The sequence below is a fragment of the Solanum pennellii genome, chromosome 11, assembly GCF_001406875.1.
Source record: "Solanum pennellii chromosome 11, SPENNV200".
NCBI classification, from domain to species: domain Eukaryota; kingdom Viridiplantae; phylum Streptophyta; class Magnoliopsida; order Solanales; family Solanaceae; genus Solanum; species Solanum pennellii.
Genome location: NC_028647.1, coordinates 11,839,076 through 11,862,504, shown reverse-complemented (window position 1 = coordinate 11,862,504; position 23,429 = coordinate 11,839,076). Strand labels below are relative to the sequence as shown.

Below are 23,429 nucleotides of genomic sequence, written 5' to 3'. Positions count from 1 at the left end.
ATATTTATATATGTAAACAACTAGTTAGTTATAGCTTTTCAATTAGTTAGTTACATTTCAATTAGTTAGTTGCATTTCCATTAGTTAGTTAGTTGTTGAATAATCTGTTAGAGTTAGTTATGTGTATATATAGCTGCTGCAGATTCTTTTGTAACACACTTTGCATTTTGTGGTTTTACACCACTCTATCAATTTACATCTGAGAAGAGTATTATCTCTTCTTCCTCACTTCTTCTTCTATTTCTTCATCAAGCTCCATCAAGCTCCATCAATGGAGATGTTCTAGAAATACAGATTCTGTTTCTTTTGTTCAACATGGTATCAGAGCAGGTGTAGATCACTGTTCTTCTTGTCAATTAAATCTCATCTCTGAAAATCGAGTTCATCTTTTTGTCGATTTCTGCGCTCATCTTTGAAGGTCGATTTCTCTCCTTGTCAATTTCAGTGTTCTGTTACTGTCTTCTTGTTGATTTCTTCAGTGTTCTATAATTGTTTCCTGTGAATCGATTTCATCATGGTTGAGACTTCTGGCCAAACTTCCACATCAGGAACAGGAGGGAACATAATCGATGTTAGTAGCCCTCTCTACATACATCCTTCTGACAATCCAAGCTTGATTTTGGTTCCAGTAGCTTTTGAAGGAATTGGTTATCGATCATGGCGACGAGGTGTAATGAGATCATTATCTCTGAAGAATAAATTAGGATTCATTACTGGAGAGTTCAAACGCCCTTCTTCAACATCTCCACAATATTGCCAATGGGAGAGATGTGATAATATGGTAGTATCTTGGATCCTTAATTCCCTTAGCAAAGATATTGCAGACAGTGTTGAGTATGTTTCTGATGCAGTAGAGTTATGGAAAGAGTTAGAAGATCGATATGATCAAACGAATGGTGCCAAATTGTTTCAAATCCAAAGGGATATCAATGATCTGAGTCAGGGAGTTCTTGATGTCACTGTGTACTACACTAGGATGAAGAAACTCTGGGAAGAATTGAGCAATCTGAGCATCAAGAACCAGTGTAGTTGTGCTTGCAGCTGTGGAGGTAAAGAGATTATGCATAAGGCTGAACAAGATCGAAGGTTGATCCAATTTCTAATGGGGCTTAATGAAGTCTATACTGTTATTAGAGGTAGTATTCTGATGATGAATCCACTACCATCCATGGCTCAAGCTTTTGCATTACTTGTACAAGAAGAGAAGCAAAGGGAGTTTAAGCCACACAGTCAAATGTTTGCTGAAGGAAGTTCAATGAATTCATCCATACGTGTTGGTTCATCTAATCCATCAGGTGGAAGGTCAAATTCTGCTAATGCTAGTTCATCAAACTCAACAGGAGGAAGAGTATTCAGAACAAATTATGCACCAAGCAATTATCCTGCAAACAATAGGCCTAGACCTTTCTGTGAACATTGCAAGAGATCAGGGCATATCATTGATAAATGTTACAAGTTACATGGTTATCCCAATCAAAATAACTCTTCTAGTGGACAAGGTGTTAATCAGCAAAGATACAATAATGTTCAGAACCAAAGGGTACAAACCAATTACAATGCAAGTAATAAATACACTAGAGGTAAAGGAGTGGCAGCTAATGTTTTTGCAGATTCATCAATGGGAAAAACTGATGCTCATACAGCCTGTAGTGCTAATCTCACCAATGAGCAATGTGGTCAGCTTATTAACCTGTTACAGCACCTTCAATTAGAGCAATCTGAAGGTGTAGATTCTGAGGAGCAAGTAACTTGTGGAGCTGCAAACTTCGCAGGTATGATAGCTTGCAACTCATCTATTGATTTTGATAAACTGTCGTGTGGATGTCTCAAATCAAGGACTGATTTATGGATACTAGATTCAGGAGCTACACATCACATGACCTTTAACATCAACCATCTCTCACATATTACTAACCTACCATATCCTCTTTTAGTTAAATTACCAAATGGATACAAAGTTAAGGTGACTAAAGTTGGAGATGTTAGAATCAATGACATGATCACATTGTTCAGAGTTCTTTTTATCCCTTCCTTTAAGTACAATTTGATTTCCATTAGCTCCTTGTCTCTACATCTCAATTGTACTGCATCATTCTCTAACTCATCTTGTACCTTGCAGGGCCCTTCAATGAAGAGGCCTCTGGAGATTGGTAGAGAACAAGATGGATTATACTTCCTTTGCTCAGACTGTTTAAAAAAGAAAAAAGACAGTCCATTCACTTCACAGGTCTCATCTTCAATACCTTGTTCTTCTCACAACAATAGGATAGGCTCTCAATGTCAATGTTTCTCTCATTCTTGCAGTACCATCTATCATTCTTGCAAACCTTTATTCAATTCTCAGAATGCTGAATCTGCTGTAATGGACACAATTCCTAGTACCACAAATAATGTAGTTTCTGATTCTGTACCTCTTTTATCTCATGATTCTTGTAATGATTTGTTGTGGCATTATAGACTTGGGCATGTGCCTTTTATAAAAATGAAAGGGATTACATCCATTCCTGTGAATTTTTCATCTAAACAGCCTTTTACTTGCAATATTTGCCCTATGGCCAGGCAGACTAGACTCTCTTTTCCACCTAAGACTCATAATACATCAAAAGTTTTTGAACTTCTGCATATAGACTTATGGGGTCCTTATCATGTACCCACTCATGACAATTTTAAATACTTCATTACCTTAGTTGATGACTTTAGTAGAACTACATGGACACATTTGTTGAGTTGTAAAAGTAATGCTTTACATATTGTAAAATCTTTTGTCAACATGGTAGAAAATCAGTTTAAGACAAGTGTTCAAACAGTAAGATCAGATAATGGTCTTGAGTTTGTAAATCAAGAATCTATCCTTTATTTTCAATCCAAAGGAATATTACATCAGAAATCTTGTCCTTATACACCACAACAAAATGGTGTGGTAGAAAGAAAACACAAGTACCTATTAGAAACAGCTAGAGCTCTCCTTTTTCAATCCAAATTACCTATCAAATATTGGGGGGAATGCATACTTACTGCCACATATATAATCAATAGACTTCCTTCTGCTTATCTTCACAACAAATGTCCCTTTACTATATTATATAATCAAGAGCCTCAATATTCTCACATGAGAAGTTTTGGCTGCCTTTGTTTTCCTACTACACCCAAACATCAAAGAACAAAATTTGAACCTAGAGCTACACCTCATGTATTCCTAGGATATCCTTTTGGAGTTAAAGGTTACAAGGTGTTGAGTTTAAGCAGCAAGAAAGTACATATTTCTAGAGATGTTGTGTTCCATGAAACAGTATTTCCTTTTTCCAATATCATCAATTTTCCTATCAACAATCCTTCTTCAAGTTCTACATTTGATAATGTCTTTTTTGATAATGATAATGTTGGTCTCACCTCTCCAGAACCTGAGCAATGTGATCCCATTTTGACTACTTCTCCTCCACCAAACCTCACATCCTCAGAATATGATCCTCCCATCAGAAAATCTACTAGGACCCATAAACCTCCAGTTTACCTTAAAGACTACATGACCTCTTTACATGCATCTTTTTCACATCACCATCATATAGCTTCTACATCCTTGTATCCTGATAGTCAGTCACTTATATTGAGTGTGTCACATGATTGTGAACCATCATCATTTAATGAGGCTGCAATGAATCCTGCTTGGCAAGAAGCAATGACACAAGAGTTGACTGCATTACATGACAATGATACATGGGAGCTTATGCCACTTCCTGCTGGTAAAAAGGCTGTTGGATGTAGATGGGTCTATAAGGTAAAGCATAAGGCTGATGGGAGCATAGAAAGGTACAAAGCAAGGCTAGTTGTAAAGGGTTACACTCAGCACTATGGAGTAGATTATACAGAGACTTTTTCTCCAGTTATCAAGATGACAACTGTGAGAGTTTTAATAGCCACTGCTGTAAAGAAGCACTGGAATATATACCAGTTGGATGTCAACAATGCTTTCCTTCATGGAGAGTTGCATGAAGAAGTATACATGGATGTTCCACAGGGTTTAGATGTTACTACTAAAGGCATGGTTTGTAAACTCAACAAGTCACTATATGGTTTAAAACAGGCCAGCAGACAATGGTATGCTAAATTGTCTGATGCTTTGAAGTCTAGGGGATACAGTAACTCCTTAAATGACTACTCTTTGTTCTATAGAAAACAAGGTCCTTCCACTGTGTTTATAGCTGTGTATGTAGATGATATTCTACTTACTGGTAATGATGCTGAAGAGATTGATCAGTTAAAGAACTATCTTCATAACCAATTCAAAATCAAGGATTTGGGAAAGCTACACTATTTTTTGGGTTTGGAAATACTATATACAGAAGCTGGAATGCTTATTTCTCAGAGAAAATTTGTGCTTGATCTTCTCAAAGAGTATAACTGCACAGAATACTCTAGTCTTGCTTCTCCTCTTGATTCTACAATCAAGCTCAAAGCCAGTGAAGGGAAACTTCTGGAAAATCCTAAGTCATATAGAAAGTTGATTGGAAAGTTAAATTTTCTCACCAATACAAGATTAGATATTGCATATGGAGTACAGCATCTGAGTCAGTTTATGTAGGAACCTAGAGAGCCTCATTTACAGGCTGCATATCATCTGCTTAGATATCTAAAGAAAGATCCAACTTTGGGTTTGCTCATGTCTTCTACTAATGACTACCAGGTCCAAGCTTTTTGTGATTCAGACTGGGCATCCTGTCCTTATTCAAGAAAGTCAGTTACTGGCTACATTGTATTGTTGGGATCAAGTCCTGTTAGTTGGAAGTCGAAGAAACAAGAGACTATATCTCTTTCTTCAGCTGAAGCTGAATACAGATCCATTAGAAAAGTAGTAGGGGAATTGGTATGGTTAAGCAGATTGTTTGAAGAGCTAACTGTGCCATGTGCTAGTCCTTTTCCTGTTTTCTGTGATAGCCAGTCAGCATTACAAATTGCCAAGAATCCTGTATTCCATGAAAGAACGAAGCATATTGAAGTCGATTGTCATTTTGTGCGAGCTAAACTTCAAGAAGGGTTGATTTCATTGCATCATATTGGAACTGGTGACCAACTTGCTGATATTCTAACCAAAGCACTCACTGGAGTGAAGCATTCAGCAATCTTAAGCAAGTTGGATCTGCTTGCTACACCTCCAACTTGAGGGGGGGTATTGATATTTATATATGTAAACAACTAGTTAGTTATAGCTTTTCAATTAGTTAGTTACATTTCAATTAGTTAGTTGCATTTCCATTAGTTAGTTAGTTGTTGAATAATCTGTTAGAGTTAGTTATGTGTATATATAGCTGCTGCAGATTCTTTTGTAACACACTTTGCATTTTGTGGTTTTACACCACTCTATCAATTTACATCTGAGAAGAGTATTATCTCTTCTTCCTCACTTCTTCTTCTATTTCTTCATCAAGCTCCATCAATGGAGATGTTCTAGAAATACAGATTCTGTTTCTTTTGTTCAACAATAGCTATAGTTTACTCTATTTTTATTTTATGGATATAATTAAATATTAAATAGCAAAAATAATTACCTATAGAATTCAATTTTTAATAGGTATATAAATGAGTATTAAATGACAAAATTATCATCATATGCTTAATCAATTATGGTTAGGCACGTTTTACCGTTATGTTTCCATGCTTGCCATCTTAATACTTTTCAGTACTTCCTCTTTCAAAAATTACTATATTACATATTTTTTTTTCCAAAGTCCTTCAATTTCACGACTCTCGTATGGTTTTAGAAGTGATCTTTATGGTTCTTCTTTATCAGGTTATCTTGTAATTGTGTTTTTTCTCCTTTTTATGATGACTATATTTTTATACACATATATTTTCTTTTCATTGGGTTTTGTTTGAAAATTTTATTTTTCTTCATTACAATGGTAGAAGTTTGTCACGACTCATTTAGTCGTATTGACTACTAGAGTTTTTCACACATAAAAGACTACTGCGATAGATTTTAAATAGGTATTTTGGACTATTCTTAATTAAAATTATATAAGTATGGGGTAATTTGAATAATTAAAATTAATAATGAATCATTTAAACCACTTATATATTTATTCCTTTTTATTGTTACTTTTTATAGTTAGGTTAGTAAATAATCCATAGAAAATAAAATAAAGGATAATTGTATATAATAGCAAACTAATAACCTAAAATAAATGAAGTAATTACCGTTTGATTTAACTGTGCCACATAGCTAACGTTTGCAAAGTTTGTCAGTCGCCTCTCTCCCAAACCTCTCGCTTGCCACTCTCCCATTCTCACTCGCCACTCTCCCTCTGCTCGCCTCTCTCGCTTTATACAACAAAAGTGTATAAATTGTGTTTATGTTTTGTATAAAGCGAGAGAAAATTGTATATACATATGCAAAAATATATATCTTCGTGCTATACACTTAATTATACAATTTACAAACATTTTAATTCGATTCAATTGTATACAAATGCAAATTTTATACAAAAATTGCAGCGAAAAAGGCCAGCGAATTATACAATTGCAGTGAAATACAATTTTCTCTTGCTTTATACAACAGAAGTGTATAAATTGTGTTTCTGTTTTTGTATAAAGCGAGAGAAAAACATATATCTTCTTCCTATACACTTATAATTATACAATATACAAACATTTTACTTCGATTCAATTGTATGCAAAGCAAATTTTATACCCATATTGCAACGAAATAGGCCAGAGAATTATACAATTGCAGTGAAATAGGCGAGCAAATTATACAATTTAGGCCAGCGAATCATACAATTGTATATGTATAGCGAGCCAGCGAATTATACAATTGTATATGTATAGCGAATTATACAGTTATATGTTTGCTATGGAGCGCAATTATGCAAACTTTGTTATAGCATACAAATATGATTTTTTTGTTTGCTATATGTAAAAGTTGCCCAATAAATTAAAAATAAAAAGAAGAGAATGAGAAAGCCGCACATTCATCTGCACCGGAAAAGAGCTAAGCCCGGAAGTCACGGAGCTCTCTTCTCTTTCAATGGCAGCAGCTAGTTTAAGTTCAATGTCAGCCGGATTTCTAATCACTAGTCTTTGCTTCTCACCTGCTAACTCATAGAAAGAAATAGAGTCAACCCATGCACCTTTCGTGGGGTGAGCAAAAAGCCTTTCCCTGGATCGAAGGCAGCCTCAGGTATTACAAACCCTTCGTAGCCCCTTCCATTTAGTTTTCTGTTGGCCAGTTATCAATTAATGTCCCTTTTGAAATTACATTTAAGTTTTTATATGGATTCAAAATACAATAATCTTGTCATGAATGTAATGATTTAGGAAAGGTATAGTTTGTAGGCGTAGAAATTTTTTTACTACTTGTTGATTCGAGAAGAATGAAGGTTACACGGGTTGTTGTGTTTGACTGTTTTTTATTATTGTTATTTTATTAACTTATTAGGCCTTTCACATGAGTTAATCTGGGAATTATTGTAGGGCCTCTTAATGAGCAATTAATGCCTTGCAGTGAACTAAGTTAGTACGACTATATTTTATTTATATTATATAGATTGAATGGAGTTGCACGAAAGTGAAGGTCTTGGATGTTGCACATAATTTTGATATCTCAGTTATAAATTCAGTTTTTTTTCTATATAAAATAGGTAATTATTTCATTGCATGTATAGTTAGTGGACTAATGGAATATTGAAGGGGAAAGGTATTACTGGTAATATGCATGAATTTGTATCACTGATTGGTTAGGACATTTGATGAAAGTGAGGAAGCAATAATTTGACAATATTGATTAAGGATATAAAAGTGTCGGCTATAGTTGAGGTGTTCGCTGCCATTCTGTAACCAGTGACTAACTTTTAAACAATACAATTTGTTACTATATTCTAAACTATAATTTTTATATTGAGATAAGTAATTAAATATTTGGTGCATCAAATTATTTAAATTTCACTAAAAATATGCTAATTGGAGGTTTTAAGACTTACCCTTAAGTTTGAATTTTAGGAAATTTATTATCGAATTATGTGAATTTTTGGATCCTAGACTAGACATAGAATACTATGAGTGTTTATAGACTTGTTAACTTACAAATTTTGTATGTATATATATAACTTGACTTCGGTTCTTTGGTGGAGATATGTTATGATTTATGTTATTTGATAGTAAACTCTTAATAGTGATTGATATGCATTGAATCATATTGTGAAGTCCTCTATGTACTTGATTGTGTGATTGTGTGGTTTGTGATTGGTCTGAAATCCTTAGACCGTGGAATTTGTAATCTTGAACCCTCTCTATCAAAGTAATGCCTTGAATGAAGAAGGCTTGATGAAATATTATCAATGAATTGAAAGTGGTGATAATAAAAGATAAATTAATGGTATTATTGGATCGGAGTGTCACGTTCCGACATGGTATTCTTGGACGGAGTGTCACATTCGACACAGCATTATTGGATCGGAGTGTCACGTTCCGACACGGTATTCTTGGATTGGAGTGTCACATTCTGACACGATATAACTGAATCGAAGTGTCATGTTCCGACATGATACTATTAAAGGAAAAACATATTGAATTAACGGAATGCACTCAATCTCAAAGAATTCAATTCCCCAAATGGGTTTAGTTGGAGGCATGAGTCCTCATGGATGATCTTGATATTGTTGACTTATTACATACTTACTTTAGTGTTGTTGACACTTGTTCATGTTGTTTGTTGCTTACCATATGTTAAGTGCAATAATTTGTGTTCATACTATTATTCATTGTATATTAGTTTCGATTAAAATTGGCCGATGATACCTACTCAGTATATGTTGCCTCGTACTGAGCCTACTTGAATTTTTCTTTGTTTTCCTTTCATGCAGTGCAGCAAGTGTACCGGAAAATTTGACTCGCCCTTAGCTCTAGCAAGTCTCGGCATATCAGGTTCAAGGGTGAGCTATTCATTCAAGCTTGGATTGGATTCTCTCGGTCATTACCTAATGTCCTCAATTTTCGGACACAAGTTACTTTATTTTATTATTTTGGTTTCTTTTATACTCTTAGACTTAATAGTTGGAGATTAGATGTCGTTGTTGTGATGACTTTCAAGTTTTGGGAAACGATAGTTAATAAGTTTTGGAACTGCGCATTATTTTGTATTCGTAGTTGAATTATTGGTATATGTTGGAATTGGATTCATTGGTTCGCCTACCTAGGAGGTTAAGTGTGGGTACCACTCACGGCTCAATTTGGATCGTGACAAAATTAGTACTGCAAAGAGAGTATAAAATGTATACATTTATTTGACGAATTTTTGGATTAACTACCTTCTTTCGTTTGTGTATTACTAAAAAACAAGCCCAAATTTTCAAGTTTTATTGTTGCAATGGAGAATGAAAGAAGAACAAAGAATTGCAATGGCCCTATACCTCCAATTGTATTAATATATTGATACAATGAAATATTTATACATTTGAATACTTGTATTGTATTAATTTTTTTTAAAATAATTTTTGGATCTTCCATTTATATTGAAACATTATAACAAGTTGAAAGGATGATTGACTATGCAAGTACATTTGGATACATAAATACATTAAGTTTGTATCTTAAAAAAAGAATACTGGAAGCAATATTGTTTGTCCTCTGTATCTAATTTTGTTTAACAACAGGTATTTATATGTATGCTATATAGTTGTATTGATAAGGTAAATTTTATTTAAATTGTCTTCTTTATATGCTAAATTGCTTTATTTTGCTTTGTTTGATATATTCATAGATTATGTATTATAAATACTTGTATACATTTAAAAACAAAGTATTCATATGCTAAGTAGACACATAATATATTAACCGTGGATAGAAAATTAGATTCTCTGTGTTAACTCGTCTGATTGAAGCCCCACATATGTAGATATACAGAAATTATAACATAGTTCATGATTTGAAGAGAGGCATACATCATACTAATTTAATAAATTTAAAAGTACATATTTTGGTGTATATACTTGTAATATGCAGAAATCAAACCTTTAGATGCTTAAAGGTTATGTGAATTGAAGGATAGACAAGAAAGTGATGAATCAATTTAACTAAACAAAATTAAATGAATACTTTATGCTTGACTAAGAACAATGGAGACAACTGAAGAATTGAATATGACGTATCTCAATCTTTTTATTGAACGAATTGGAATCCAAGTGGATATGCATTGACTATGAATTTGGTGTCTTTTGGAGTTTCGAGTGTCAGAATGAAATTCCTCTGTTTTCATCAGTCTCACAATGATGAATCTGGTATATGAGAGTTATCAGATTTATATTTAGAGTCCTTTTGAGGATTTGAGGTCCTAAGCTACGAAATTGTGGAAATTTAATCTTTGAGTTGATTTTGATCAACATTCGAGGTTCGGATGCTAGGATTGGAATTTTGAGAGTTCCATTAGATTTAGGGATGATTTTAGGCCTAGGTGAGGTCTTGGTTGATTTTTGAGAGGTACTGAGCTTGTTTTACCCCTTTTAGACATTTGAGTTAGTTTCTTGTGATTTTCACGGATGTCGGATCAAAGAGTCCTCGGATACGTGTTTCGTGTTAGGTTTTGCCCTGATTTTCTTACCTTATTTGAAGTTTATTTTTCCTAAAAGAAAAGAAAAAACATTACCATAAATATTTTAATTTTTTCGAAAATGAAAATATAATTTTCTTCCACATTTGATTTATTTTTCCCTTAGAGAAAAAAGTTTGGAGATCTATAAATTGAAGATCCATATTCTCATAGCATAACACAATAGCATCCACAATGTAGACGTCTAGAGTTTTGTTTATGGAGAGATTTTCTCTCTACAATTTTTATGTTTTTAATTAGTCTTTAATTATGTAGGTCAATTGGTCAGTTCATTTAATAATATTATGTCTTTTAGTATAGTTTTATGTGTCGTCTAATTTATTGTCCTATGATTTGCAAATGTAATTTTCTATATTTGCGATTAACTTTTACTTTCGTGACCTTCGCATTAAAGAAACTCTGGTTCGCGATCGTGAAGGTACCCACTTTTGCGGGGTTCACTTTTGTGAACTCAGGGGGTTTTTACGACTTCAGATGGGGGTTTATGTCTAAAAATTTTGGGTCTAAGCCCATTTTTCATTTTTGAGCTTGAGAAATTCTTGAAGGCAATTTTTGAAAGGATTTCTTGTGCAAAATCATTTGGGTAAAATTCTATGATCCAAGAACTTCATTTTCCTTTGATATATATGGATTATAGCATCAAAATTTGGAAGATCGGTAAATGGAAGGATTTTTCAAGAACTTAAGTTCTAAACTATAATGGAGATTTTAAACTGATTTTAAGTCTTTTATCAAAATGATTTTCACCAATGAGTTCCTAAAGCTTTGTGAACTGTTTTCAAGTGTTTATTTATGGATTCAAACCTTATTTTTGAAATTGAGTTTTGAGTTGATAGACCCATTTTTCAAAAAAAAATTATGTGGGTATCAATGTTGTTTCCAGAGATTTACGGTTCATACTTGATTGTCATAGTTGTGTGATTCGACATTGACCGAAAGTGGAAGACTCAACTCTTGGAGTGATTAATTAATTGATTTAAGGCAAGAGATCTATTAAACCTTATATTCTAGTAGAATTTGTGTATTTCCTTTTGTGTGTTGAGAGTAATGGGGGTGATGTAAAAGGTTAATATTTCACTTAGTAAATCTTAATAAATAAAAAAAGGTTGAAATGAAAAGGTTTTGTGATGCTCATGATGATGTGAATTTCCTTGTTGTGACCCTTATTGTTTGATTCATGAAAAACTTGACAATATGAATGTGGACTTGAATTGCATGAATCGTTGTCTCTTACATGTGGTGTGATATTGATTGTGTGCATTGATTGTTGGATATGGTGATGATACATATCATTCCCTACAATGTCTACGATGCTAAGGTCATTGCTGGTGAGTGCTAAAAAACATGTTCAGTCTAGTGAGTTGATATAAATTTGATGGGATATGGTTCCGGTTAGTGAATTGATATAATACTTATGGGAAATAGTTTTGGCTAGTGATTTAATATAAAGTCAATGAAAATAGTTCAGACTAGTGATATTGTACTGATGAAAAATGATTCTGGCGAGAGATTGATTATGGTGATTTGATGTGTTTTGATATTTTTGTGTGACTTATTAATTGTGATTGACGCACTTGTTACGTGTGATTGACCTACATACATTGAGATTTCCTTACTTGAAGAATGTTGAATATTGACAATTGGAATTTCACTTTTGAGCCTTGTGAGCTATTTACTATAGAACTACTAGATTGGGTTGAATTTTGTGCGAATTGTAGTTTGAGAAGGTTCGGTTGGGATGAAAGAAGTATTCATTTTCTGGCTAGCTTGCTTCATTTATTAGATTAGTTGTTCGATATTGTGTTGTTGGTACTAACTCCTTGTTCTATACTTAAATAGATTCCGAGCCCCATACTGTGTGATCATCCTCATCCTCTTACTTTATATTTCTATATTTCCTTCATTTTCACTGGGTTGAGGTTGATTTGTCTTGGAGAATAGATAAGTGTCATCATGTTTATTTTTGGGTCGTGACAAGTGGTATCATAAATTGGGGTTCGTAGGTCTCACGTATGTACAAGCTAAGTCTAAGTAGAGACTTGAGGATCGATACAGAGACATCTATATTTATCTTCGAAAGGCTATGAAGATAGTTAAAAATTTTTCTTTTATTCATCCCTTTTTATCGTGTGTGGTTACCATCGCTAATGTTGAGTTGCTGCATATTATTTTGGCAAATCCCGAGGAGGATGCTCATAATTCCTTGAGTTAATTTTTGCATGAGATGTTTGAGGCAGTGTGTATAATGCATCCTCATGGTGTCCAATTTATTGCACTTCAGTTTTGCAGACGCGCCAGAGAGTGGTGGAGGACTTTGTGCTATAGAGTGATTAAATTGCATAAATTGTTGTCTCTTTCATGTGGTGTGATATTACTTCTATACATTGATTGTTGAAAACTGTGACGAGATGTGTGATAGTTCTGATGTCGAGGTCATTTCCGACTAGTGTTTATGTTATCTACTAGGTTGTATTTCTAGCTAAAGTCGATTAAGATTATATTATGACTAGTATTAGATTATTTATAATTAAATTATTACTTTTATTATTATTATTATTATTATTATTATTATTATTATTATTATTATTATTATTATTATTATTATTATTATTATAGTAGTAGTAGTAGTAGTAGTAGTAATAGCTGTTGTAATAGGTTTCTAAGTACAATTAACTTAGGATTCTACAATTATCTCCCTATATAATGAGTATGTACTCAACGATTTTAATTATCAATATAATTCTTGATTTCTCTAATCAGTGATGTGAGATTTCTAGATGGTATTAGAGCATAAAACTCTTGCGCTTTTTCAATATTAATAAAAAAATACAAAAAATAAAGAAAAACACACGTTAAATTGCAATGACCACTTCTACCAATACTATGTTGACCTCCTCACTTCACCAAATCATTCTCGTTTGCTCCATTAAACTTAAGCCAGCAAACTACCTCATAGGGAGAACACAAATTTTCCAATTAATTCATGTGAAAACTTACTTGTCTCATCACAAAGAATGAATCAAGTAAAAAGCAGATATTCCATCGGATAGACTGCTTGGAAAGTTGTAGAGGTTGAGAATGATGGAAAATATAGTGGCACCATTGATGATTGGAAGACGAAAGATGTGTTACTAAGGAGTTGAATTTTAGGCACATTGACCTAAGAAAACATGTACATAATTGTAGACCGCTCAACTTGGCGATGTGGGAATGCTTGGAAGAAACTTATCTTCAAGCAACAAAAGATAAAGACTTTCAACTTAAACAAAAACTGCAAAATGTTAGGGTAGGAATCAAAAATTTGATAAATACATCAAGGAATTTAAAATCATATGTGATGGTCTTATAGGCATTCACAAATCTATGAATGAAGATAGCAAAGCAATAAATTTTGCTAGAGGTTTACGTCTCAAATACAATACCTTTAGAACCGTCATGTTATGCATGACATCATATTCCATTCTTAATCAATTTGTTTATGCTCTCACGAATTTTGATATAAAGTAAGATGAAGAAGAGATGCCACAACAAATTCATAACATGGTATTCTCTGCCCAAAAAGGTAAGGTAAGAGGAAACAACAACATCAACTCCAAAGAAACAAGTTTCAAGCTTGCTGGACAGGGAACAGGTCCTCAGAATAATCAACATGGACCAGGTTCTCTGAACAATAAATTTTTTTAATATGACATAAGGAAAGGAATAATATTGAGTCATGTCAAATTTGTGCTAGGAATAATCATACTGCTCTTAAGTGTTTTTACTAATGGGATACTCGTATCAATTTGCAAATGAACTATCACAAGCAATAACCAGACATCACATTCATATTGAAGTATTGACAAAATAAGTTTTTGCTGGGTATTCGAAGCAAGCTAGGAGTAACTGCTCTTCTACTCTCTAGCTTGAAGGGAAGTGTTGATGTTGAAGGAAGTTGATGATTGAAACATGTTCAACAAGATGACTGGAGTGTTTACAACACATGTGTTTACAAAACTGATGTCGATTTAGAGTCACACTAGACTACTTATATCGACTAGGCTGCTACTTCTAGCTGAAGTCGATTAAGATTATATTACGACTAGGATTAGATTACTTATAATTGCATTATTATTATTATAGTAGTAATAGATATTGTAATATGACTCTAAGTATAGTTAACTCAGGACTCTACAATTCTCTACCTGTATAAGGAGTATGTACACAACAATTTTTATCATCAATACAATCCTTGATTTCTCTAATTCTAGATGTGAGATTTCTACACCCAATATTAATAAGTCTAAAATCTAAAGGTTTAATATATCAATATTTCATGAATTCATTATAGTTTAAGTCTAATATGAAATTATAATGCATAGGCAATACGGTAACTTTAGTCCTCGTTATTGTAGAAAGTTATATATTCAAAAAATAAATTATCAAATGAATCGAGGTTGCTAATTGTTATGACTTATTAGTTAATGAGTATGAGTGTGAGAGAGCAAAGTTTCATGTCCTGCCACTTCACAATTTAAATTTGGCACCGGATAAAGGGGGAAGAGTCTAGAGTTGTAGGGAGGTTAGTGGATGACTCTAGAATTCCCTAGGTCTTTCCTTAGAATTCTCTAGAACCTTAGATATTTTCTTGGAAATCTTTAGAAATTTCTAGAAAGTATAGAGATTTCTAGAGAGAGGACCAAAGTATAAATAACTTAGGGACTTGTAAGTAATTTCAAATTATACTTTAGCCCCTAAGAAGTAGTATAAATATGAGGGCTCTCATTTGTAAAATTCATCCAAAGGTGAAAACAAGCATCCAACAAGTTGTAAGCACTCTTCCAAATAATAATAAGCACTCTTCCAAATAATAAAAAGCCTTCTTCCAAAGTTCTCAAATCTTTTTAAGTCTTCCTTTCATTCTCTTAGCGATCTTAGTCTTAAAGGCTTACTTGAGCTTACAAAATCGTGAAAGATTTATGAGTAAGTTGTCAAGTGCCGCACGGAGCTTTAGTATGACACTAAGTTTGTGACAAAGTGGTATCAGAACAAAGGTTAATTTGTACTAAGGGGATGGCTAACGAAGAAGACGTAAACGCTGCTAGCACCACCAACGTCCGTCCGGAGGGAGGAAAAAAGAATCGCAAGGGAAAAATCACAAAAAGAGTAATGAAGAAATGTTGCTCGACCCTACACCAAGTGAGGATCTAACATTTCACCCACATTCAACCACCGAAACAAATGACGATGATCATGGTGAGGAGCACATTGACGTCACACTTGGAGATGAGTCGATCACAAGGGTTGAAATAGCGAGGAAGGCCATGAAGATATTAGGTCGGCGTTTGAATATAGTCGATCGCAAGTTTAAGACTCTCGAGAACTTTACCCTTGAGAAGACCGAGAACCCATGCAAAGAGTTGGAGGGATGCTAGGGTGCCGAGTTCGAGATGAAAGAGACTATCACTTGCTTGTAGTGTTTGCTCATGGAGGTGTTGAACACGATTGAGACCATGAAAGTCGAGATGAAATCACTCAATGAGGGCGTGGAAGTTGGAGGATTATCGTCGCTTAGCCGAGATAGGGAGGCCATAGTTGAGGCTCCTAGACACATGTGTTCAAAGGTGTCCGTGACGCGCAAGAGGTGGAGAATTTCTTATGGCACTTGGAGAATTACATCAAGTGTAACAGAGTGAAGAGTGATGAGAACAAGATCAACATCGTTGTGTTGTATCTTTCAGAGATGGCTATGCTGTGGTGGAGGTGTTAGGAGTCGGAAATAGGGAAGGGACTTTGCACCATTGACACTTGGGAGCAATTCCAGGTAGAGTTCAAGAAGGCGATATTCCCTAACAATGTCATCTATAAGGCCCGATAGGTTAGGACTATTGATGAAGCCATCACGCAGGCCGAAGCTTTAACAAACTTCAGGCACGAGAAGCCCGACAGATCCAGAGGATAAGAGATGAGAAGTAGTCATGACAATGGTGGGGGAGATTGCGGCAAAGGCGAGGAGCAACAGCCACATCCTAAGAAGCATGACTAAGTCCGATTGCATGAAGTCTGGATGTCATGGCGACGCGGAGAGAAATATAGAGGTTGCCAAAAGAGGTGGTTGATATATATGTGGTGGGTCACATGGCTATGCGAGGTGTCCTGAACTAAAGAGCCTTCGTGATATCCTGCGAGAGAGGAAAAAGAAGGATGCACAGGAGCAAGAACAAGGTGCGGAGACGACGCAATTGGGCTTGATAGGACTATATGGAGACGAAGCAGTCAGGGAAGCTGAAAAAATATGGCACACAGTATGTCGACATCACGATTAATGGAAGGTCCGCTCGTGCTATGGTCGACACTGGTGCAAAGGCCAACATCATGACCAAGGTTGGGGCTGCATTACAGTCCAAGTAACGCCCAACTTAGGACGGTCAATGCACCACCGACTCCTGTGAGCGGAGTCACACATGGAGTAAGCATTACGCTAGGTGAGTGGCAAGGTAATACCAATTTCACTATTGCTCCTTTAGACCTATTTGATATAATTCTTGGGCGAGAATTCTTCCAGCAGTGCCACGTTGTGATCGATCCTTACCTCAAACGACTTATGGTCATGGAGAAAGAAGGAACATGCATGGTTCCCATGGTTAAGGCATCGAAGATAAAAGGGCAGGTCCGACTAACAGCCATGCAGCTCAAGAAAAATCCTAAGAAGGAGAAGTCGACATTTGTAGCCACCATTGCAAGTTTGAAAGAATACAATGATGCTAAAAAGTCATTGCCACCGTGTACGAAGAAGATTCCAAGAGGGAACAACGTCGTGATGCCAAAGAAGTCGTCGAGGCACTTGTCTTTTAGAAAGGAGGTAGATCGTGAGGCCGAGTTAGAAGAGATAAATAAGCAATTGAAGGAGTTGCACGAGGGCATTGATCATTTCAATAGACTATTGATCGCGCATACAAGAAGGCAAAACTCGGCCGCCGATGTAGTGACTATGTGACGCAATCGTCGCATCAATAGGTGGGGGAGAGTGTCATGTCCCATCACTTCACAATTTAAAATTTGGCACCGAATGAAGTGGGAATAGTCTAGAATTGTAGGGAGATTAGTGGAGGACTTTAGAATTCCCAAGTCTTTCTTTAGAATTCTCAAGAGCCTTAGATATTTCCTTGGAAATCCTTAGAAAATGTAGAGATTTCTAGAGAGGGGACCAAAGTGTAAATTTAGGGACTAATAAGTAATTTTAAATTACACTTTAGCCCCCAGGGAGTAGTACAAATAGGGGGGATTTCATTTGTAAAATTCATCCAAGCTTGAAAACAAGTATCCAACAAGTTTTAAGCAGTCTTTCAAATAATAAAAAGTCTTCTTCCAAAGTTCTCAAATCTTTCTAAGTCTTCCTTTCATTCTCTTAACGATCTTAGTCTTAAAGGCTTACTTCAGCTTATAAGATTGTGAAAGATTCGTGAATAAGTGTCCAGTGCTTCACGAAATTTTAGTAAAACTCTAAATCCGTGACAAAGGTTATAAGCAAAAGAGACGAGACAAGCATGCAATCTTCAATAGTGCATTATTGAGTATTATATCTAGGCCCATACTTGTTATTTGAAAAAAGTCAGAGATTTCGCATTACAATTGAAAATGACTCTTAGGATAAGTGGTAACAAATGCAAGCACATGACACCAAGGAAACAACTGGTACAAATGTCTCTATAGGCTCATCCTATTATTGAAGCATTAAGTGTCCGAAATTTATTTTCCATGAGGACCTTTTCCTAGTACAATTAATTGCTCTACTAGTTTTTAGCTTAAAATCTTGTCGGTATAGTGTGAAGGTTTCCTCTTCTTTTTTTCTCACATGAATTTTGTATGAATTTCGCATCTTAATTTTCCCTCATTTTTTCATATGATTTAGTTGATTTTTTTTATTTTTAAAATATTATCTAACACTTATCAAAGTCGGTATATTTTGACATAATTAAATACCCAAAAGTTGCGATAATATAGAATGAACATACATTCATTTTATAATATCCTACAATGACAACTGACATAAGCAATATATTCATTACTCTATAATTGATTTTCATTGAAAAATTAAATTTGTGTACTTTAGCATCTTAAAGGAGTTATCATCATTTTTGGTTTACGATAGTCATGAGTAATTACTGAAAACAAATAGATTCAAGCTAATGAAAATATATAGTAATGAGTAAAATCAATATATGACTGTCCTTGCGCACGTTGTACATAAAATTACTTACCCAAAAATGATATAATTGAATTTATTATGAGGTTTGAAGATAAGTCTCTCGCTTCAACTTGTTGATTAGATATATTAGCGACTAAATATTTTTAAAAATAAAATAAATAATGAAAGTTAATCATATCGGGTTAAAATATAAAGCTTTGTTGCTTGATTTGGATTTAGAGATGTTAAAATCGAACCAATTAATGCATTGCTTTTGTACTATTCCAAATTCAAGCCTTTACAAGTGTATCAAGACTTCTATTTTTATACAACAAAGATACTTCTTCTGTATTCAATTAATTGTCATAATTTTCTTTTTTAGAGTCAAACTATAAGAATTTTGATCAATATTTTACGATATATATTTTCATTATATTAGTATGCAAAAAATTGCAATTGATAGTATTTTTCGTATAGTTTTTGAATATCTAATTTTTTTAAAAAAAATAGTCAATTAACATAATTTAATTTATTTTAAAATTAATCAAATTAACTTTAAAAAAAATAGCATTAACAGATTGAGAAATACATATTATGTTACTAGGACTATGTCTAATAAAAATTCTCCACGTGGAAATAACATAATATGTGTGTTAGCTAGCTAATTTGCACAGAAACATATTTGTTCTTTTGTTGAGACACGAATTATTAATTTTAGATCACAAATTTCAATCGCAATTAAATAAATAAGCTTAAGTAGTCAATGATATAGGCACTCTATTAAGAGAATCATTGTGGATATTCTTTTCCATTTCTTGTACAACGTGTTTGTCCCAAGTTTTGCCACGTGTATAAGCTTCTTTTTTTTTAATTACTAGTTGTCCAAATATAGTCCTACTCCTGGCTACAAATTAAAAACACATCAACATTAAAATGTTGAATGAGTTATAATAGTAGTTATTCCATAGTTAAATTCTCTACTTATTGGGAAAATGACCCCATATCCAATTGCTCTCACAACCACTCCACAATTACATTTGGCGTTAGTTAATTGTTATTAAATTTAAATATTGCTATAGATTATAAAAGTATTTTCATAAAATATTAATGTCCTTAAAGATATATTTTTAATAACAATTGAATTATTATTATTAATTAATTATTCATAAAAAATATTTTTGACGTGGTGTTAAAGCTATAAGGCAAAGCTACGATTATATTAAGTATAACTTACATGAGTCCCATAGTATAAAGAGTTAATTACATCTTATTCCTACTTTTTTTCTAATTACAATAATCACTTAAAATTTATACCTTCCGAATACATAAGTCATCATCCGGATACATTAATTCTAATACAAGAAAAATCTTTCTGTTGTGCTAAAAAGGGAATAAAATCTGAAAATTAATTAATCTCATTAATTACGCTTTTATTTGCTTGATCCTAGTTATCTTTGAACAAATTTAATAACCTGATGATTTCTTTTTCCATTGATGAATTTTCTTCTTCAATTTTATTCATGCAACTCATTGGATGAAGCTTCTTTTCCTCCCACTCAACCTTTCCTTTCTTTAATATATCTTTGATTTGTTCGATGAAATTAATAAGAACATCAAGTTTCTCTTTTGCTTCACGAAAATCCTAATAGAAAGAAGAAATACAAAATTATAAATTGCTTCCCCCGTTCAACAAAGAAACTTTTAGATTTGAATCAAATTTTTTGTGAAAATTTTGGGTAAGCAGGTGCATTATGAAGTATAAAAAAGTGATGAAATTGTTGTAAGACAAACGGTATCCTTTTGAATCTTCAAGTTAATCGAAGATCCTATAAATTTTGAGTCAAGATTATCAAAAGTTTTGAGATTCAAGATTCTTTCTTCTCCCTGTTCAGCGAAGATTTTTTCAATTTTGATTCAAAATTGTTGAAATTTTTTAGATGCAAACTTTTTCTCCTAGTTTATTGAAGACCCTTTCATTCTTGATTAAGTAAATAATTGTTGTCCATAAGATGTTAGATTTAAGATGTTGCATTATTGTGAGGTAGTTGCTATGTAATTGATACAATTAGTATAAATTCAAATTTACGTATCACATCTAATTAGTGCATGATATATTACTATTTATATATCTCTTTTAAATTGATAACTATTGTATTTATACATTAAATATAATTGTTGTCCATAAGATGTTAGATTTGAGATCTATACATTACAATGTGATAATTGTTGTGAATGGATATATTTAGTATAAATTAGAATTTATGTACTATATCTAGAAAACTAGCGCGATACATTACTATTATGTATCATATATAAATTGACAAGTATTGTATTGTTTGCCTTGAAAGATATGCATAACTTACATAATGTAATATTTTGTAGTTGATAATAATTAATGTGTCGATACAATAAGATTGTGAAAGAATAATGTATGTAAGCTAAAATAAAGTGTATTTACAAATGTATCACAATAAATAAGAATTAAGTTATCAATTAGATATATAAACAAACACAACCCATTAAAGAAATTTGGTTATGAAAAACACCATAATAAAGAGGAAAATATTAGACCGTATGAATTTTTTGTGAAATTGAAACTAACATTATTATGAGACAAAGGAAAGATTAAATTATAATACAAGAATCCTAATCAACATCGATGAATGATTAGTTGTTTGAGTCCATAACCAACTCAAATTATGAAGAATGTACAAATATTATATTAATTAACACCAGATAATAACTAATGCTATTACTTCTTCTTTTTTTCTAATTTACGTATTAGTCTTGAAAATTTGAAGTTCATTTATTTTATTATAAATTTGAAATATTTTAAAAATATTTAAAAGACTCATAAATATCATTTTTAAACTTTCTTTTTCAAAATATATTCTTTAGCTACAGAAAAGAGATTAGTTTGAATTTCAAACTGAGAAAATAACTATCAAAATTATGTGACTAAAAATAAGGAGAGTTTGTGGAGTAAAATAAGGAAGGGCTATATGTTTCAAATAGCATATATTTTTTTGGTGATACACAACACAAAGTTTATATATCACACATATAAGTTTGGACTGTGTACCGATACATATCCTTCTTAATTTGAATAAGGTAGAAGATACATAACCACACCTAGATACATGATAAATGATACATTTGATAAAAGTTTTATATCAAGTATCAAAACTAATTAGGATTATGTATCAAAACTGATATTTGAACATGATAAACTAATTGTAATGTATCGTAGTGTTGAAACAAAGGCATTATACATTAATTAAGAAACAAAATTAACTAGATACATTAAAATTTTAGTTAATGTAAAATAATTGTTGAGAGATTTATGACTTGAAAAGGGGAGGAAAAAAGTGGAATTAATAATGTATCCGACAATTTTTTATTTAATTTATTATTCCTATAATTGAGTTATTACGGAATAAACTTATTCGCACCGGTTGTTTATATCAAATCAATATACGCATGTCATATGTTTAAATATATAGTTCGTTTTATTTCATTTTGCAGTTATTACTATATAACGATCAAACATTATTACGAGTAATAAAAATAATTTTTTACACATATAATTGCAAAAACTAATGACTATTTTTGTCGCTAAATGCTTAGTTGCATCCACTTTGCATTCCTAAAAAATGGTATGACTAACAAATTAATTGATGCAATAATAAAATATCAATCTAAAGTTAATTAGGAAAGTGTTTTCAACAAACCCAATTAGCTGTAAGGATTATATTAAAGAGAAAATACTCCTCTTTTAATTCAATTCTATTTTTGGTTAGTTTAAATTTTTTGAAAAATAGTTTGCAATTTTTCAATGTTAAATTAGTTTAAACTTTTTGAAAATGAAATTTGGATATGAATTTTGTAACTGTTAAAAAATTTGGAGTGAATTTAGGAAGAGAAAATAGGAGCAAAAAAGGGAATGGTGAATGTGAAGTGGATAGTAACTTTTATGTATTCACTAGTTTTTAGATTTAGAAAAAAGAAGAGATCTTAATAATATTTTAAAAAGATAGGAAAAAAAAAGAATAAAAAAATTGAATATGTGTATATAAATATTTTTTTGTTATATTAATCATTTTCACAGTTTTCTATGCAGCATTATAACTTGCTATAAGTGATTAATCATTTTCACAGTTTTCAATGCAGCATTATAACTTGCTATAAGTGGGCCTAGTCAAAGTATCATTTTCTTATCCCTTCCAACTATAGCTTCCATCAATATTTCAGAAAATACACATGTGATTAGTTGAAAATAAATATCGTTATCATTAATAATATGTTCCACGACTTATTGATAAAACCACATAAATAAATAGGTAGTTAATTATTGTTTGACCACATATTAATAACTTGTTATGTACTGGATTATTCAAATAAACACATGATTGGATGCACAGAAGTATAAATAACACATTTGATGTATATTATAAAATAAGAATTAGTTAATTAAGCAACAATAAAATTGATATTTTCCCCTTCTTCCTTTAATATGACTGTGTAGGATCGATAATTATTTAATCTTGTTAGTAGCTAATGTCTTTGACTGGAAAAAATATATGTATATAACTTCAAAAAAAAAAGGGAGAAAACTACTTTGTATAGTCTCATCCACCAAATTAATACCCTATATATATATATATA

General features: G+C 32.6%; 1 protein-coding gene across 1 annotated transcript; it reads left to right on the top strand.

Moving 5' to 3' along the window:
* The first annotated feature begins 514 nt into the window (after positions 1-514).
* LOC107003666 lies at positions 515-2,568 on the top strand. The gene is made up of 4 exons (XM_015201981.1): positions 515-2,014; positions 2,120-2,227; positions 2,345-2,432; positions 2,528-2,568. The coding sequence occupies exons 1-4, from the start codon at positions 515-517 to the stop codon at positions 2,566-2,568; spliced, it is 1,737 nt and encodes a 578-aa protein (XP_015057467.1).
* The last annotated feature ends 20,861 nt before the right edge of the window (positions 2,569-23,429 follow it).

What these genes read in the sequence shown, in the direction of transcription:
- LOC107003666 (XM_015201981.1), top strand. Translation starts at nt 515, where the DNA reads ATGGTTGAGACTTCTGGCCAAACTTCCACATCAGGAACAGGAGGGAAC. An exon ending in ACATGATCACATTGTTCAGA is followed by an intron (nt 2,015 to 2,119) that starts GTTCTTTTTATC and finishes TGTACCTTGCAG; the next exon opens with GGCCCTTCAATGAAGAGGCC. An exon ending in ACAGTCCATTCACTTCACAG is followed by an intron (nt 2,228 to 2,344) that starts GTCTCATCTTCA and finishes TTCAATTCTCAG; the next exon opens with AATGCTGAATCTGCTGTAAT.